We start from the raw sequence: 19,259 nt of genomic DNA, 5'->3' as shown, positions 1-19,259 counted from the left end.
GGCCAGAACTGGGCACCAGCCAGCTCTCCCCAAAGAAATGAGGAAAGAGAATGTGTGGACTACGCAGATGGGAGTAGTTTCTATGCCTGCCAGTCCTTTGACTCACAGAAAAAGAGTAATTTGCAGAAACTAAGATAAAGTAGTTCCAAAAGCAATGCTTCAAAAATGGGCAAAATATTATAGATCAGCCATACTTCATAAAGCATAAAGTAATATCAGAAGAACAGCTGTGTAGAAGCCCGAGAATGAAGCTCAGGGACATTTTCAGGGTAAAACATATTCAAGATGCAACCAAAATCACATCTGTGATGGCTGACACTCAATAAAAGATTGCTCGGCATGAAAAGAAACAGAGACATACTAATGTACAATGACAGTAAAAATCAATGAATGGAGATAGATAAAATGTATCACCTGTAATGGAGGTCATGGGTTAGGGCAATAAAATCAGTTATGCAAACAGCCGTGGATTTGCTTCCAAAGATAAAGAACAGCATGGGCAAGCTGGAGAGGGACAAGGACTGATTTCTAAAACCAAATTAACTGAACAAACAGGAAAAAAAAGACAGCCGGTGTGGAAAATCTCCTAGATATAATTTTAAAGGATTGGACTCTGTAGAAAAAGTATCCTTAAATCTAAAGATAAGGCAAGCGGATCAGTCAAAATTTTGAAAAAAAAAACTTAAAAATTGAAGAAATAATAAACAGAACACTAGAGATCTCTGAACAACACTGACTACTTAGAGTGACGTGTCCCTAAATGGGAGCACAGACAGGCAGCGAAGATGTTTGGACAACATATGTAAGCAGCATTTCTAGGCATACAATTTGAAAAGAGACAAAAAGCCACCTCTTTAAATTAGAACAGCATAGAAATCATCCTTAAGAAACAAGCCACACATAAAGCCATGCCACTGTGAAGTTACTTAGAAGCAGTTATAAGGAGACTACCCTGAGATCAGACAGGTGGAGGAGGACAGGGCCAGGATGGATGCTCCGGAACCTATTGGAAACAAAGACTTCCTAGCTATAGTTGTGACCTACAGAATACTTCCTGTGACAAAGGGAAATAGAAGGTTCTCACAGGAAACTGGAATGAACAATAAATGTACCACCTCCATCATAAGCACCTAACTCCTATGGCTGGAATCATGCAAGAGGCTAACAGATGCCTGACCTGAAGAGTAAGGTCCCTTGGGATCCGTCCTGTGTCTGATAAAACGCCCATGTGACTGACTGTTCCTCTTTGTGCTTAGCCTTGGCATCTTCTGTCAAATGTCATCTCTAGCCTCTCTCCCCAAGGTAACCTGGGATTTATATCAGGGAACAAGAGGGGCTTCTATTCCATGTCCTTACACAGGAGGGGCGAGAGATGAGGGTGGTCTCTGCGGCAGTAGCTCCTCCGGACCCCCTTCCCAGGAAGGTTGCTTTCCAGAATGAATGCACACATCTGGTGATTTCAGGTTTCCCAGCTCAGATTCTGATGCATGTTAACCCCGCTGTTGTGTGATGATACAGGGACTGCTGTAACTGGGAGCGCGTTCTGTTGATGAAGTCAGAACACTTTGTGTGATGATACAGGGACTGCTGTAGCTGGGAGCGCGTTCTGTTGATGAAGTCAGATCACTGACAGGGAGAGGTAAAGCTGCTCTTTTGAACTGACACCTTGCTATTTTTAGATGGTGTCTCAACCAATATTAAATGCCTTCCCTTTCTTAATGCAATTTCAATGCAATACTTATGGGTCCAGGGGTGTGAGACGTGCGTTTACTAGAAGTGACAGATCATTAATCCATGACTCTCTCCAGGCATGACCTGGTTATGGATCTGTTGACAGTTATTTCTTAGGATGTCTGGTTCCTCGTTTGCTCACACCTAATAAACTGTACAGTAACAAACCACCTGGGCCAGCTTTAGCCAGGAATAGAATCTATGATCAGCTATAAATGACACATTTTCATGCAGAACTTTGTAAATTAGTCCTCTGGGTGTAACCTCCTTTGTGAATAATGCTTACTTAATGTTAGTCTTGTACTTGGGTTTTGAAAAGATTGTGGTGATTTCTGTCTTACAAGGGGCTGGAAGACGTGGGTCACACAATTCTTAGTGGCAGGGACGTGCAGGTTACACCATCCATGGTGTCAAGGACACACTATTAATGTGGCTCACAGCAATGGGGACATGCGAGCCATGCCTTTGTACCCACTGAGGGCAGACAATCCCACATGGTATCTAAGCAGGCACACACTGTAATGTCACTAATAAAACATTCTAAGAAAAGATGTTAAATATTCTAAATTGACTATCCACCTGAACCTGACTTGTTAAAGGAAATATTGGAACATATACTAGGAATTGGAAAGGGGTTGTAGATAAATGCAGTTATTTTCTAGAGAAAGCACGGGAGGAAAGCACTGCCTTTGTGTCTCACATCTTCACAGGTGTTCTCCTATCTGTTCCTCAGAACTACACGCAATGTCTAAGACCCACACGTATCCAAGGTGACTGAGTTGAGCAGAAATTAAGCAGCTTAGGATGCACCGTATGTCGGTTCAAGGAAGCTGCATTCTAACGTCTCTCTTTTATGGCTCTAAGCTGGATTCTGTTTTTAAAAATAACGCATAATATCTTTTTATAATACAAAAACAAACACACAAAAAACAACTGGAGTGAAGAAAGCAATTAGAATCACCTTGCAGAACTCTTCCCAAGAACTCGTTTTCATGCTTTTACTATGTATTTAACAGATTAGCAAACTAGTCCTTAGCAGGTAAGAGCTCAATACGCTGGGCCTGTAACTGCTACTCACTCCGTGACGCCTCTGCTCATTGGGCAACCCCTCTTCCAGAGCCTACAATATGCCAAAGGCCTTTCAGGGACTAGATGAAAAGCCAGCCACAGAAAAACTGTGGCTGTTGTACTTACTTGCTTCAGCTCTGGGGTGAGGAGGAGCAGGGTGGAGGCAGACCCCGTCTCTACAGTACCGGGAGAAGATGCTTCCCTGAAATAGGCACTGCTGGGCCAAGAACTAGGAATTCCTTGCAGCATGGAGACCGAGGCTGTAAGTAAAGGGCCAGAAGGGCCCACTGAGGAGACTGAGTGATCCGGGAGTCTCCCGGGGACCTGAGGGCAAAGCACTTGTGGCAAAGTACGAGCAATGAACAAGGTGCCAGGGCAGGGGCATCGTCAGAGCCTGGGAGTGAGTGGGTGGTAGGGACTTGAGGAGGATGTGCAGAGGAATCTCAGGGAGGGTGGATGCAGGGCCTGAGTATAGGCAGGCATCAGGGCTTGTGTGTGTTGGGAGGGGTAGATGGCAGGGTCAAGAAATAGTTGAGAAGCCAGCCCAAGGAAGGGAGAATACATAGATGGCAAAGTGCTTTCTGTGTCTAACTTCAAATCATAGTTACTTCCTCATGGCTTGTATTATGAAGTAAAATGGTTTTGCCTCAAGTTATCCTGGAGCAAAAATGTAGTGACATTTCAGTATAAATACAGTGAATGTCTGAGTCGCAGGGACCAACCTTATGTTGTGATATACCCTAGCAACAAGGCTGTCTGCGCCTGGTCACATACTGATGTGGAGACAGGCAAGCCCTTCATGTGCCGGTCCTGTGTGCAAGGTTGGTTACCATGGCTTCACAGATGCAGTCTCTGAACCTCCACACAATTGTGCCAGGAGCTTAAAGCAGTCTACAAAACAATGTCTATTTTAAGGAAGAAAGCAAAACTGTCTTAAGAGATTCAGAAAATGTATTAGGAAAAATGATTTTATGAACCAGAAATAGACAAGAACTTCTCTTTCTTCGTAGATGTTAATCACAACTTCCTAAAGACAACTTCATAAATGACATCTTTTAAATTAGTTAACGTTCTATTTATTATGAAAACTAGACATTTCTACCATCAATAAGTTTATTAAATACTAAAGGTGACCTCCTAGAAAATGAACTACAATCAACTAAGGAAAAGGAATGCTGAGGGTTAAAAAAACAGTTTTCCTCAGGGAAGAGCACAATAATTAGTAATCCAATACTAGATATTCATCTCTGAAAAGATATATATTCAGGTAACATTATATGATCATATACTCTGGTAAGGTGTTTATGCACTTGGGAACACACATACACATGTAACAACACATGCACACGCACATGCACGCACACACACGCGCGCACACACATGCGCACGCACACACGCACACACACACATGCACACGCACACACACACACATGGGCACGCACACACGCACACACACACGCATGCACACGCACACACACACGCACATGCACGCACACACACATACACGTGTGCACACACGCACACACACACGTGCGCACACACACGCACACACACACGCATGCACACACACGCGCACTCACACACGCATGAAAGTGCAAGCACGTACTTTTCATGCACTGTAAATGTCTGTATAGGAAAGGCTGTGGTATTTTTAGATTTATATTAAGACACTGTGGATGTTTCTAGCATTTTCTCATTTGTAACATGAAGACAGTCGTGTGCCAAGCCTAAGTGGCAACTTGAGCTATGTCACAAAGTAAATCCCACTGAGACAGCAGATGCAGTAAGTACCACACCCAGCTCCCCTCTCCTTTCTAATAGTTCTCTCTCCCACCACCAGCCAAATCGGGCAGGCTCCCAGGTCGTGAGTTACTTTTGCCTTTGTAAGAGATGTGGATGGGATCCTGCACTGCTATATTCCTCTGTTCCTGGCCTCTTTCCCTCCATATAGTGTCAAGGAGATTCATCCACATTTTGAATTTACCCTTTTTTGTTTATTGGTTTTGTATCTTTAAGGCAAGCATATGCCTAGACCTATTTTCTTTGTTTATATTATTTATTATTTTTCTGTTTAACGTCTGTCAATACCTGGAGCATACCACTTTTAATCCCTGATATTGAAAGATTCATCATCAAAATATGAATTGTTTCTTATTAATTAAGATGATAAAATGCAACCAAGGATAACAAATCTGGACATCAGAACTATGACTGTTTATTTAATTAAGGATACATTAAAACAAATACTCAATGCTTGCAGTTTGTTGACTTTTTTGAAAAAATCAAGTTGTAAACTTTTTATTACAAATTAAAAATGAAGTTCTGAAAAATCTTAACTTGATCAGATATGAAACAATTTAAAAACCATTAAAGGTGTATTGAGAAAAACCAGACCTTTTTTTTTAAAAAAAAAAACACATTTGTCATTACCAAAAAGAGACATCTTTAGGTAAAAATAATAAAAACCCCATGCTGCATAGATAATGCAGATAGTTCTAGCGTATCTGGTCAATGGGCAAAAAGCAAGCACTAAAGGTCTTCAGCTCCAATCTTTGTTCATTTCTTATTGCTGGAATTTCATATTCGTTTCTTCTTGTTGGATGACCAAACTGGATGATGGTAGAGATGGTAAGCCGGCATTTACTCAGCCCCGCCCTGCTCAGCCTCGGGAGCGGACGAATTCTCTGCTGGTGGATCGGCTGCTTTTGTCTCTTTGCCATCTTGTGGTTTAGGGTTCTCTGGGCGTCTGCGTCGGTAATTGAAGTTGCGGCGATACCGACGTTGAGGTGGCTGCTGACCTTGGGTCTCGTCTCCTTGATTTTCTTTGTCTTCTTCATTGCCGTCCTCTCTAGGCTGTCTTTGGTGAGGAGGGCCCCTGCGAAATCGTGGTCTGTAACCCCGATACATATTCTGTCTCACTGGTCTACCTTGCTCTCCTGCACCCTGGTTGTCGGCACCCTCCATCACTTCTCCTTGCACAGAAGGGTTGGAATACTGTGGTCGACGCTCATAGGGTCTCCGCAGATAGTAAGGTGGTAACCTTTGCCTGTGATAGGACCAGCGTTGTTGGGCTTGGCCTTCAGGAGTGCTTTCCCATCGCACGTTCTTTTCCCCACTCTCACTATTCTGGTAATTCTGCTGGTAACTACATGGAGGACCCCTACGACGTGGGTAGCGTCTATAATGGTTACGGTCTGCTACGTATTTACTGCCTTGAACTGGAACTCCACCAGGGCCTGTAATATTTGCTGCCTCCGCACCCTTTTCTCCTTCAACAACATCAAACTCCACAGTCTCTCCATCTCCTACACTGCGAAGGTACTTCCTGGGGTTATTCTTCTTTATGGCAGTCTGGTGTACAAATACGTCTTCCTTGGTGTCATTCCTGTTGATGAAACCATATCCGTTCCTTACATTGAACCATTTTACTGTTCCCAAAACCTTCGTTGAGATGACCTTCTTGCCCCCGCCAGCGGGCGCCTCCAATGTGAGGCCGCCCGGGCCGCCACTCCTCATGCCGCTGCCTGTGGAGCCAGGCTTGATATTGGCGGCGCTGAGGGCGACGGCGGGGGCGGCAGCCGGCTGCTGGGTCTCGGCCTCCCTGCTCATGGTTGCGGTGGTGGTGACTGGGGCCTGCGGCGAAGGCTGCGGCTCCTCCCGGGGTGTGATGGTGACTAGGCCTGCGGTGGCGGTGGGGCTCTCAGGGCTCTCTGGGGTCCACTCTCCGCTCCCGCTACCGATCGAACTCTCAATAATTAAAATTAATCAGTCTTCCAGAATATGTTAATAAAAATCCATTCTGTCTTAGTCAAGGTATAAGTAAGATGTCATTGCTATTGCTCAGTAGTGTTTCCTAATATGTGGAATAAACAGACATTTATTGCAAGTAAAACAGTAAAATAGAATAATAAGTCATTAGGTTTTGTGCTAACAATTACTCACAGACAAAAATTAAAATCAAAACGGAAGTCAAAATACATTTAGAATTAAACAATAACAAATACATTAAATTTTTGAGACAACTTTAAATATTACTTCAGTAAATTAGAAGTGAGCTGAAATTGTCATGTCAAATGGATTTAAACAAAGACAAATTAACTAAGAGAGTAGAAGCAGGAAACAAATATAGCAAAAGAATGTAAAATCTAAGATGTCCTACAGCAGATGCTCATACACCTACCTGCTATTTCACTGGAAAGATCAGAGAAAACCCCTGCAGCTCCTCTAAGAGAAAGCAATAGTCAATGGTCAGTAAACAAAGCAAGATGGTGAAGGAGGAGACACTACATATAAACTTCTGTCAGACTTTGTATTGTTTGAGACAAGGTCTCTCTCTCTCTGGCTCTGACTGTCCTGGAACTTGCTTTGTAGACCACGTTGGCCGTGCACTCCTAGAGATCTGCCTGTCTCTGTCCTGAGTGCTAGGATTAAAGATGTGTCCCACCATGCCCAAGTGTATGTATTCTTACGGTGGGAACTCGAGACAAGGATATTTTATGTTAAAAGAACAAGAATTTAATTATATTTTCTAATTCACAATAACAAAATAAAATTCATTTTCTCTGCTTGAATGAACTTTAGACAAAATGGAGAAAATAAACCAGAAAAATGTAAACAAAGATAAAAATCCACTCTTTTGCAACACTAAAGTCATGTCCTACAATGTAAAACATTTGTGTCGACTCTAAAATAAACCTAAGCATAAAAAGGCATATCCAATCTCAGTTGTGGTCCTCTGGACTGAGAAAACAACATTAAAATCATGTCCTAAAATGCAAAGTGGTGGTCGTTACTCGAAAATAAATCTAACATAAAAATGCACGTCCATTCTCAGGCACAGTGTTCTGGAACGAGGAAAACGCACCTCATGTGGCCTCATGTCAGCCTTGGCACCTCTTTGCCCTTGAGGGTGTGATCAGCTTAGCGAGCAGAAAAGCCAACTGCATTAGTTAGTTTTCTCATTAAAACAATCGAATACCTGACAAGAAGCAGCTTAAGGAAGAAGGGGTTGTTTTGGCTTACACATTAAGCTGATACACGGCCCTGGTGTCAGGGAGAATCTGGCAGCAGGAGCAGGAGACAGCACCACATCCACGGGCGGGAAGCAGAGAGCACTGAGTGCTGCTGCTCACGACACTTCCTCCTTTCACTCAATCTGGGACCCCAGCCCGCTGGTTGGTGCTGCGCACTTTTAGGGTGAATTTTGTACCCTTAACTAAATATCTTTAAGAAACACTCTCATAGATACATTCAAAGGTGTGGTTCCATGGTAATTCTAAATCTTGAGCTGGTGATCAAGATTAGCCATTATATCAACACAGTGAAAGACCATGGCTATAATGAAACAGACAAGTCCATTGTTAGAGGTAACAGCACAGCATAACCAGAAAAATTGATGTAAACTTGATATAATGATACACACTTCTAAATATCACCAATATAAAGTATGAAATGTACACCAAAATGTAATCTCAATATGTTCTGTGGTATGAACAAAAATGTCTTCTGAAAATCAATTTGTCAAGGGATGAGCAAATTGTTATTGAGCATAGTGACAGAGTTTCCTTTAGATGAATATAAGATTATATTGTAATATAATAGAGTCAACTAAATGAAGAGAAAAATATATGGTGGATAAAGTGAACTCATTTCAATAAAAATTACAACAAGATTTTTACAGTATATGACTAATTATAGAACTCTGTAAAAAAAAAATCACCCCCCTCCCCCCCAAAGCCAGGGCTATGAACAGCAAGGACTAAGTGAAAATCACTCAGAAGCTAAGATCCACTTAGGCAAGAAAGCTCTCTGTTCACATCCATGGAAACAACACAAGGGGACATCCTGACTCTTCCTCTCCCCTGCAAACAATGCGGTGTGTGGTCTGTGTGCTGTGAATAGAAAAGGGAACTAAGTGTTAGTGTCTGGATCACAGCAAATGCCCCGGGTCGTGAGCGAAGACCCAGGTACCGCCGCGAAGCTCATAAGCAACAAGCACGATATAAAATCAGAGCAAGAGAGGACTAGGAGTCGGGCAGGGGAGCTGTCTCAAAAGGAATAATAGTGTCGCACAAAGAATATGACTTTAGGAAATAGAATTCTGAAAGCAAAAGAGATCATTGCCCATGGAGGAAGATTTTAATGAACTGAAGTACCCTAAGTGTAGAGTTCTTTTAATCTACTCTGCAAGGGAAAAGCAAAATAGTGGCTAAGCAAGTATTTCTGTCGCCCGCATGACTGGGAAAGTTCGATGGAAAGAATACTGAGTAAATGTCCTAGAGGAGAGAGCCGCAGCTGTGCCAAAGATGCTACCAGGGTGACTGACCGGTTAGGACGTTCTGATGGTGAAAAGTTGGGATGATGCAAATCGACAGCCAAATTATCTTGGGTTATTTTTATTCTCCTTAATATCCTCTCCTTGTCCCTCTGTGTCTGCTACCATTAAATTAAATCCTTTGGGATGCATCAACTTAACAGATTATTAGCTTCGAACAACCTGAACGCTAAAACTGCCATCAGTTGACTCCTGAAACCCGTGACACAGATTTATCTGGCACTCACTTGATGTTTCAACCAGCGAATTTTCAAAGTGCCTTGATTTATGATTTCCTTTTATTATGTAGCTATAAAAACTTCATAAAACCTTTTACACATTGGAATATCTTATTTAAGGCAACCCGAATCCATGTTCCTGGGCCATGGCCACTCATTTTTAGTTCCAGAATAAATCATCTCTTCCTTCGTCTAAGGTGAGAGCCGTGTTGTACAGACAGTATGAAAAACTGCAAGTCAAGGTGAAAAAAGATCTCGAGAGCCACACAGAGCACCGTAAAAGTCAGAGCACGTGCGTTTGTCAAGTTCTTGCAGTAGACACGTGGGTAAGGAGCGCGTACCCTGGTGAACATCTTTTCAGCGGGGCAGTAGAAGCTGAGTGTGAGCTCAGAAGACGCTGAAGGACCGCTTCTTACCGCTTCACTCCTGCGGTTTCCGTCTGAAACCTACACCCACGCACTAGGATGCTCCCAGCATTGCCGCTACCATAAAGTCTTAAGGCTTACGGTGATTAACAACAACTGAAAACCCAGCCATGTATTGATTTTACCGTACGATGCGGCTTCCAACAGAAATGCATAAGCTCTGTTCAAAATCGGCACTGGGTAGGAAGGCACGAGTGATGTTTTCATACTTCATCTGACAGCTCAAAGGAGGAAAATAGCAAAGGATGTTGTGCCATAGTATGAGCCAGAGAGGGAGGGAAGATACGTAGAAGGAAGTTAGATGGAATGGGTTCCCTGTGATACCTCTGCTCAAGGAATTTTCTGCAATGAATCCGAGCATGGGAGAGCCTGGTATTCGATGTCATAATTATGTCTAAATTTTTTGGTTATTTATGTAATTCACAGAACAGTACATTCTCTAGTTAATTGGTCATTATTTCGTTTCACAGTATGTGTGTGGTGTCCAATTGTAAATGAAATTTGATAACCTAGACCTTTAATATCATTATTGGCAATAAGAAGTTCAGAAAAATGCAAGCACCAGGAAACCATGCGCCCAGTAGCATTTGTACTCGGCTGAAACCACTAGAATTGCAGGCAATGAAATGACCAATTTGTTGCCCTTTGGTAGACTTTACATTGGATACTCATTTAAGTCTCCTTACTGGGCAAGGCCAGCTTCTCAAGAGGCACTAACTGAAGGACAAAGTCCCACTTGCGCCTGTGGCAACCTGTGCTCCAGCTGAGCTGGCCAGGTGAGTCTGTGAGGACCAGTAGCAATTCCAGGTGTCACCCCGCCAGCTGGAACCTGCTCTGGAGTCTTTTAGGAAGGTGTGGTTTTACCCAAATAACATTATTCTAAACTAGAAGAGTAGGAAGTGGCTCTCCAGTGAGGACACAAATGTCCATTGAATTGTAGACGCTGGACATTAGGGGCTGTCACTTGATACTCTTTAAAGTAGCATTGGTTTTGAGTTCTTAAAATTCACAGTTTCTCAAAATTTTTCACCCAATTTCTCTTACATGTTGCCTTTGCCTGAGGCCAGAACTTCTTATCTCATTTTTATAGGAAACAATTCCATGGATAGCCCAGCTTCTTTCACAGCCCATATACTGCTTATTCTGCTCTTTGTCTTTCTCTCAAAGTCTCATAGCTTTTAGGTGTTTTTTTAAACCTGGCTATTTCTGACTTAATGTTTACTTTCATATACCTCACGTCCCTATTGTATTTGGCTAAATCTGACTCAGAATAAAGCCTGTTGTACGAGGATAAAGAAAATTAGAAGAAATCATTAGGAAAAAGAGACCCTTAGCAAAAAAGGAACCATTAGAAGAAAAGGAACAACATCTATTGCCAGAAATAAGTGTTATAATAGCCCCAGTGTGTATGTGCAGAACATGCAATGTTTCAACAGAGAAATGCAGCTCCTAAAACCATCTAAATGCAACCACAGAACTGAAGAGTTCCATTTCTAAATGTAAGAGTGGGTTTCATGGTTCTGAGAGGGGGTCCCTCTCACAAAGATGCTATGAAATATGAGCTGTTGAAGTCACCGCCATCCCCAGCTGAACCCTTTCAACCACACCATCACTGTTTCATTCAACAGAGATCAATCTCACTAATGTTTTAGCATTTGAACTAATTCATCAAAAGAAATCTCTTTTCTGAGGGAAGTTGTTAATCCTTTATCTTTATGACTTCTCTCTACCTGCTGATGTCCGTGGTTACCTGTGTTTGTGCTAAGCCTCTGTTCTCTCTGTGATGACTGTTCTCTAATTCATAGACTCACGTTTGTATCTTCTTTGGAAGGTTATAGGGGTGTTTGAACCTTCTGCAGAAGACACAGGAAACCTCCTAGGCTAACCTCTGCATGGGCCCTGAGTTGGTGACCTGTGGCTTCTACTATGACTTTGTGGTACTCTGGCCACTTGCATTGAAGGCTCTCTACAGAGAGCAGGGTTTCCACAGTGACATTTTATGAAGTGTCACTTACAAATTTGATCCTCAGTATAATTAAAGTGATCTGACTCATATCAAATGTGAAAGGCAATATAAGGTCAAATCCACTTTATGTAGAGTTTACAGCGATGTCTTGAGGAAGAACACCATACCTTTTACATCTAACTGTGCTCTGACACATACTGAACCCCCTGTGTTCACCCATTTGGGCTCATCAGATCAGTACAAACAGGATTCTTCCCGGTTATCTCACACAGAACTCAATATGAGCAGGAGGAGACGATGACATTACTATCCGTCACTTCACGGCCTGCAAAAGATGGGACAAACATTCGTTTCTTAGAAATGGAATGCTCATCCTCCGCAACCCAGGGAGGTCATGAAACCAAAGCTGCTTAGTTGTCTTGTCAGTATAATGTATTCTCACGCTGTCACTGCGAAGTTAGAGACAGCGGATGAAAGTCACCAAGCACAGTTCTTAGACTGTCGTCTCTAACCAATCACCAGTGGCTTGTGTTTGGAGAGGACTCCGCTGCCACTTGGCAGCAGATGTCTGTGTGTGGTAGAGAAAGGTATCCCCTCTGTGCTTTACACCAGAAAAGCCAGCAGCCTCCGACTTCATAAGCCAGGCCAAAGCGGTTGAATGTCCTGCAGCAGCTTTCCTTCACATGGGCACAGACTCCACGTTTGGCACGAGCTAGCTCCTCACACAGAAACCCAGTCCTAAGCAATACACCTCCCGTATCTATAACTTATGGAACATTGTGCAGTTTGGCAGGGAGGACTGTAAGATCCAGAGTACCAGGAAACCTGCTATTAAACTGTCTGTCATAGAAATGGCAGCACAAATAAGACTGAAATAACAGTGGACATGTTGACATGGGAGGGGAAATTTTGCGGAGTAGACAAAGAACTATGAGCAACTACTGACTTCTGGAAGAAGGAGAGTTAGTCTCTCCCGGGGTGAGCCCTCTTCTTGGTTGTGCAGTGCAGAGTTGTCAGCCTTGAAACCATATACACGCAGACAATAAGGACGGACTCAACAATCCTATGCATACATATAACACACGTATGTAACAACAGTAGTCAATGAAAAAGAAGTTACCAGCTTGGGAATGCAGGAAGAACAGCTTGTAATGAGTACAGAAAGCTGAGTCCTTGGATCAGAGCTGAGTGATTTAATATTTTTTTAAAAAAGGTGCTTAGTTACCCTCATTCTTCCTGTAGAGGAGGAGATGGTGGTGGTGGTAGTGGATGTGTATTTATTTACACCACAGGGATGTTCAGGCATGTAGTGGTTCCCGGTGGGGAGAGGCAGAAGTGTGTCAGAGTCCTATGTGCCCTGGTACAATAGATGTTTGCTGCCTCTTCATCCAGAGTGTCAATCCCTTTCCAGTGGGATTAGCCTGTGCTAATGCAGGCTACCCGGGATCCCCAACATGAAAGCGATTCATACAAGGACTTGTTTACTGGCATGCTGAGGGAAAGCCTTCTGTGAAACCGGAGTATGTGTTAGATTGTATGACCCAACCTCAGAATGCTCACTTTAACTAAGTAAATCAGACTCAGGTACGATGAGGCTGGTCACACGTGGGATCTGAGCCTTTCCATAAGCTGCCACATCCCGGAGCAGTTGGTCCAAGGAAGTCTATCAAGACTGAGCATAGAAACATGTAAGTATTTTTTGGACATCATTAGTCAGCAACTCTGAAATAGATTCCTTTTTTATTATTATTAAGATCCAAAATGTTTGTGTGACAACAGTTTCACCCACCTTCTTCTGGTGCCACGAGATGGCAAAAGTCCCTCTAGCTGTTAAGTCTGCTATCAACATCTCAGCTGTGCTATGTTTTCATTGGTAGAGCGTCACTACTTCCCCAGTAAGGGGCACTAAGTGGCATGTCCAGAAGCTGAGGACACTCTACGGTTTACATCAACTCTTAATTGCCATGATTATTGCCCTTTGCACTTGAAACATTTCTGTCCCCATCAGATCCGGACACAGGTGGCCTCTGCAATTTGATGGCTCAATAGGCTTGTTACATTTTCAGTCAACTAGATATGACTTTTTTTCACCCAGAGTTCAGAAAAGGAATAAAAACATAATGCCTATTAAATGTACCCAGAACTCATTGCTCTAGCAGTGAAAACCTGTCAGTTTCCTATTTCTTCTGATGCTCACCAATATGAAACTAAACTAACTGAAATATAACTAGTAGTTTTGTTCACTGTAGCTTGTCCCAAATGTTAAGACGTACAATCCCCAAAGTCCTTAACACACATGACCAGAGGGATCAGCTGCAAGTGGAGACTTAGGGAACATTGCCCCCCACAATCTTCTCTTACATATTTGTGGAAAAGCACATTAATGGTATAAAATGATCTTAAATTTTCTGGAACATCTAAGGGGCTGATTCACTCACCCCAGGGGTACCAGGTTGCACTCAGGTCCTGAGTTACCTCTGGTCCTGGGTTAAATCGCGTGATGCACTCTGTTCTTTGGGAATTTTCAGACATCAGCCTAGCAATTTCATAGACAAGGAGCTATATATTGACATCTTGATTGAGGTTTCACTTTAAACAATGTGCTTATAAGATAGGGATTGTGAGTAATGCTGTTTTACTTTAAATAATAATTAGGGTTTTCTTATAAAAGAGTTTTGAAAAGAATTGTTTGAAGAGCTTTCAAAGCCTTCTTAATTTCAGCCTGTCTCTGAGTTAGAGACAATTTTCATAATTTTATTTTCAAAAGTATAGACCCATCATTTCTCTAAGCACCTAAGTAACAATTTTCTTTCAAAGGTTGTGGGATCTTTTTTCCTTCTATCATATTTCTCTTCAAAAGATCCTCAGTTTCAAAGAAGAGATAAATATTTTATGTATGCTGTTTAGGAGTCTTACACGTTTATTATGAGGAGCGGAGCTGCTTTGTTTTCATTGCTGATGCATTTGGGGGATGACATTTGAAATAGATGTGTATATACAATGCACACACATGCACACATGCACATATACACATGCACACATATATGCACACATGCACACATACACAAGCATATATTCATACACACACATGTACATACACATTGTATTCTGTTTAAAAATCTGAATGTTTAAGACCTGACTTGTGGAGATACCATGAATATGATGGAAATAGCAGCTGAACTTCAAGCCGAAATCTTCAGCACATGGAGGAGAATGGGAACATTATGTTTTGGCCACTTTTCTCTTCCTTGAGATTCAGGGCCTATTTCCGGGATGCTCCACACCATCTTCCAGCAATGCAGCCAAGAAGACCAGGGAGAGCCAAAAGAAGCAATGAGCTAAAAGCAAGCAAACTATAAGGACTCAATCATGCATATGGTTTTAATTAATCAAAATATTATCAGTGAAGGTGAAATCAGGGCAAGGGAATACTGTAACACATGTGCAAGCAGATAATGATTTCACTTTCAAATGAAAACTTCATCAAAGAGAAGCGTCCACTTCTCTTGACTCTGGCTCCTAAGTGAAAAGACTGCTGACTCTGCAAGACTTGAGATCTAACCAGAATAATGAAGGCACAGAATGACAGAAAATGTGTGATCCAGGTTGAACAGAAAACCCTTACACCTTACTCTTGGTGTAGTCAGAAGTAACAACGCAGGGAGAGGTGAGGACTCATGAAAGAGAAGAACCTATCATCTGCTTGCTTTGGCATTGCACAACTGGTTTGAGAAATGAGCTGAGATTCAGATGAAAGAGTTCGCACTTCGGAGGAGTTTAAAGAAAGAGCCAGGGGTGTGTGGAGCATAGGGTAGCTCATCATTATCCAATGCACAGTCTATTAGACACCCCAGTGGCAAACAAGGGGTTTACCATAATTTGTACAAGATACTGGAAATATGGGCTGCTGGTCACAGTCATGGATTACCGCTTTACAGTGAAACCTGGGTAGAGTTTGTTTTCCTTGTATGTCTGTGAGGAATGCACATTTAGGACTGTGGTATGCTTCCCGTGTCTCATTTCCTTTGTTATAAAACATCATAGCTTAAATATTTTCTCTTACATATAAATCATCTCAAAAATAAGATCCCACTAAGATCTTTACTTGGTTACTTCTGTAGTTGAAAATAGATGAAAGCTTTGACCCAAACAATATTATGAAGTGCAATGGGAAGTCAGTGTCTTCACATGAAGCAAGAAATGGGGTCAGTTTGGCCCCATTAATTAAGTACACTAAACTGGTTGAATTTAGATAAACAGCTTGATTTAAAAACGGACGTAATCAAGAACAGACATAGTCTGTGTGTCCCCTGATTAGCTATAATCATTTAGAGTAAATTTTCTATGCATGCATAGGCTTCCTTCTAGTCCCTGTCCACCCACCAATTTCCCTTTCTTGGAAACAGTGAGATGCCATGACCAACATAATGTGACAGAGGACAGAATTTTGCTACATATGTTTTAAAAATTGCATTACTATTTGTATGCCACAGGGGAAAATGTAGGTACATATCATTTTGGTGTAATGTTTAACCACATTGTAAAGCACTCGGTGTGGTATTATGAGCAACACAGGTACTTGTGCTGTTTAACGCATGTTCCTTCAACTTCCTAAGAACGTTGTTTCTCACTCACTCCCATCTCCTCCTTTTCCTTTTCCCCTTTATTTACCTTTCTTCTTCCAGCTCTTGGCCCTCTCAATCTCCCCCTCTCTTCTGTTCACCTTCTCTTCCCTTTGATTGGCCCTCTGTACCCGAATGGGGATGATGCACACTGGACAGAGCTTGCTTTGAGAATCAGAGGGAGGAGGACCCAGTGGCACAGTACTTGGGGCGAGCCACCTCCCTGCCCCTGAGTTACAGTCACATGTGTGGAGCAGGGCGATATGTGTGCAAAATAGTACAGAATAAAAAACCAAAGAATAGAAACTAGATGTGGAAAACGAATCTCTGACACTTTAATAAATATAACATAATAATTAAATAAATATAAAATATAAATATGTAAGACAGGAAAAACTCATATGTTTTGTATACATATGTATATATAACTCATAAGTTATGTATGACACTTAGTAAATGCTTTCAGGCAGGCGGGTAATACAGGGAACAGCTCTTTACAACCACAGGGCTTGCTCTTCATCCCTTAATCAAGTAAGAATAACAAGGAAGAAGTGATCTCAGGGCCTCCGTGCTCTCACGCAAAAGAAGTGCCTGAACATCAATGTTGAAGGTGTTACATGGCAAATGAGCTGGCTTCTTGCTCATTAATCTACCTCCTCAAAGATGGAGCATCAATTTTACTGACAAGTGATGATGTGTTTCTGGAGGATTCCTAGACTTTGTTTTAATGACTCAGTGGCAAAGAAACCAGCCACACAGTTATACTGACAAGGATGAAAGGCGGAAGCCAACATGATTTTTGCAAGCTTATGGTGTTCTTTTTTAATATTTATTCAAAATGAAGTCACCACGACTGTTTCCAAAACTATCTTTAGGCCATTCTTCCACAGCAAGTTTCGACTTATCTCACAAGGCTGTCAATGATTTTAATTTATTTTTCAATGAAATTGATTCTGCAGTTTCTGTGTCTGTAGGAAAATTGGCAAACTGACTTTAAACGGTCATATGCTATGGCCTGATCCTCAGAGGCACTAGTCAGTGACCACCCATCAGCTGCAAATGCAAACCATCCTGGCAAAGTGGATGCTGTGCTGGAGTCTTCCAGCTACTCACTGAAATGATCATCTTAAAATTAAATGAGCTTCCTGCCTCAACACCTTGTACTCAAACTTAATTGTCCTATTCTGCGATCAGACAGACTGATCGGTAGTGTAAGCTCATCAAGTTTTGGAACTAATTATTCTGTGGGTGAAAATCAATATGCTTTAATTCATAGTAGCAATTCCGGCTAAGTGAAATTGGCAGGAAGCGGCTCGGATATAGACCGGAGCACAGTTTGGATGGCAGTTTTAGGCCATGCTTGACATGATATGAGCTGAGATAATTTACGCTGGAGACTTGCTGCTCGCTAGTTACAGGTCTTTCATTTGTGTTAATGGGATGACTAAGTGGGAAATTCCTGGACAGACCCTGAAGTGGAGTCCGCACGGGACTCCATGAGTTCATCTGAAAGGAAGAGAAGCTGCTCTTGTGGAAGAAGCGAGTGGGTCCACAGGAGGCTTTCTTCTGTGTTATCCTGAGTTTTGTTCGTTAGCTGTGTGTCTGATCCATTTTCCTCATCACACTTGTGAGCAGGCTTACTCTTTCCCGTTCATTCTGGAAACACAACGGTGCCAGGTTAGCAGGAGACCCTGCTCAAACATGAGTCATGTTTGTACTCCTGTTTTGGCTCTAGATGGCATCTGAGATGGGTTTCCAAATTCCAGAGAGTATCTGAATGACAGGGCCATATTTAAGAGTTGTCTTGGCACAGCCCACTACAGTAAGATGCCACATGGTCGTTATGACAACCTGTGTTATGACGTCATCTTAATGCTGAAAGAAGAAGTGCTAAATATCTTTCTGAAGACTGGATCAGGTGCCAGATCTGAGACCTGATCCAGGTCTGAGTTTCTGGGTTCATGTTCTGAGACAATCTGAATAGAAAAGGGGTTCAGAGGTGACTCATGGGGGACAACACAGATAAAGCCCGAGACACCCCGCTCACGAAGCTTAAATGTGGAGGAGAGGCCCACCACAGTAAGTCAGAGGGGAGAGTAAGAGTGCCAGCTTTGTTCATCCAGAGTTCTCCCCTCCCAGAGTCAGGATGAGGTCAGATTGAGTTAGTTACTATGAATTTGTGTTTGAAAATGCAACAAGCTCTAAAGATTCAAACTCTCTTCTTCTACTTTCTACATGTAGATTAGATCCATGTATGTCTCTCTTAGCGTCCTCTTTGTTGTTTAGGTTCTCTGGGCTTGTGATTTATAGGGTTTTTTTTTTTTGCTTTATGTCTAAAAGCCATTTATGAGTGAGTACTGGCATGGGAAAATTGTCTGTATTCTGTCAATCATGTTTTAAAAAAATGCTGATTGGCCAGGCAGGAAATATAGGTGGGAAAACCAGACAGGAAGTAGAAATGATGTAATGAGAACAGGAGATTTCTGGGAAGGAGGAATTTGATTCCTCCCACACCTGACTAGATCACTGAAGCAGCAGGATGTAATCTGCCCCCTGAAAAAAGGTACTGAGCCACACGGTTAGCCTGCTAGTGAGAGCCTTTGCTACTGGTTACCTAGGTATCCTGTGCAGGTTCGTGCTTCCCCAGAGCTAACTGCCTCTTTATAGACGCTAACGTGTTTCTGATGCTGCATAACCACCAGCTGTGAAGATCAGGAGCACCGGTGAGTTTGTCCTCACTGCCAGGGAATGGAGAAGAGTCAGGAAGCATTGGCACATCCCTACCTGTGTAAATATATTTTAGAAACTTGATGAGAAAATAAGTGTCTATTCTGTGCAATCATGTCCATTTGCAAGGCTTGATTTCTCTCTTAAACCTGACTCCATTTCCTAGTA

The 19,259-nt window shown here is 42.3% G+C and overlaps 1 protein-coding gene across 1 annotated transcript; it reads right to left on the bottom strand.

Moving 5' to 3' along the window:
* Positions 1-5,208: 5,208 nt before the first annotated feature.
* Positions 5,209-6,408, bottom strand: LOC121432449 (Y-box-binding protein 1-like). The gene has a single exon (XM_041630438.1). It carries the CDS (start codon positions 6,406-6,408, stop codon positions 5,440-5,442), a length of 969 nt encoding a protein of 322 aa, XP_041486372.1. The 3' UTR covers positions 5,209-5,439.
* Between the last annotated feature and the right edge of the window lie 12,851 nt (positions 6,409-19,259).

This window comes from Microtus oregoni, unplaced genomic scaffold (genome assembly GCF_018167655.1).
Source record: "Microtus oregoni isolate MIOR12 unplaced genomic scaffold, Mior012 000034F_ref0000314, whole genome shotgun sequence".
In the NCBI taxonomy this organism is placed as follows: domain Eukaryota; kingdom Metazoa; phylum Chordata; class Mammalia; order Rodentia; family Cricetidae; genus Microtus; species Microtus oregoni.
This window is presented reverse-complemented; position numbering and strand designations above follow the sequence as displayed.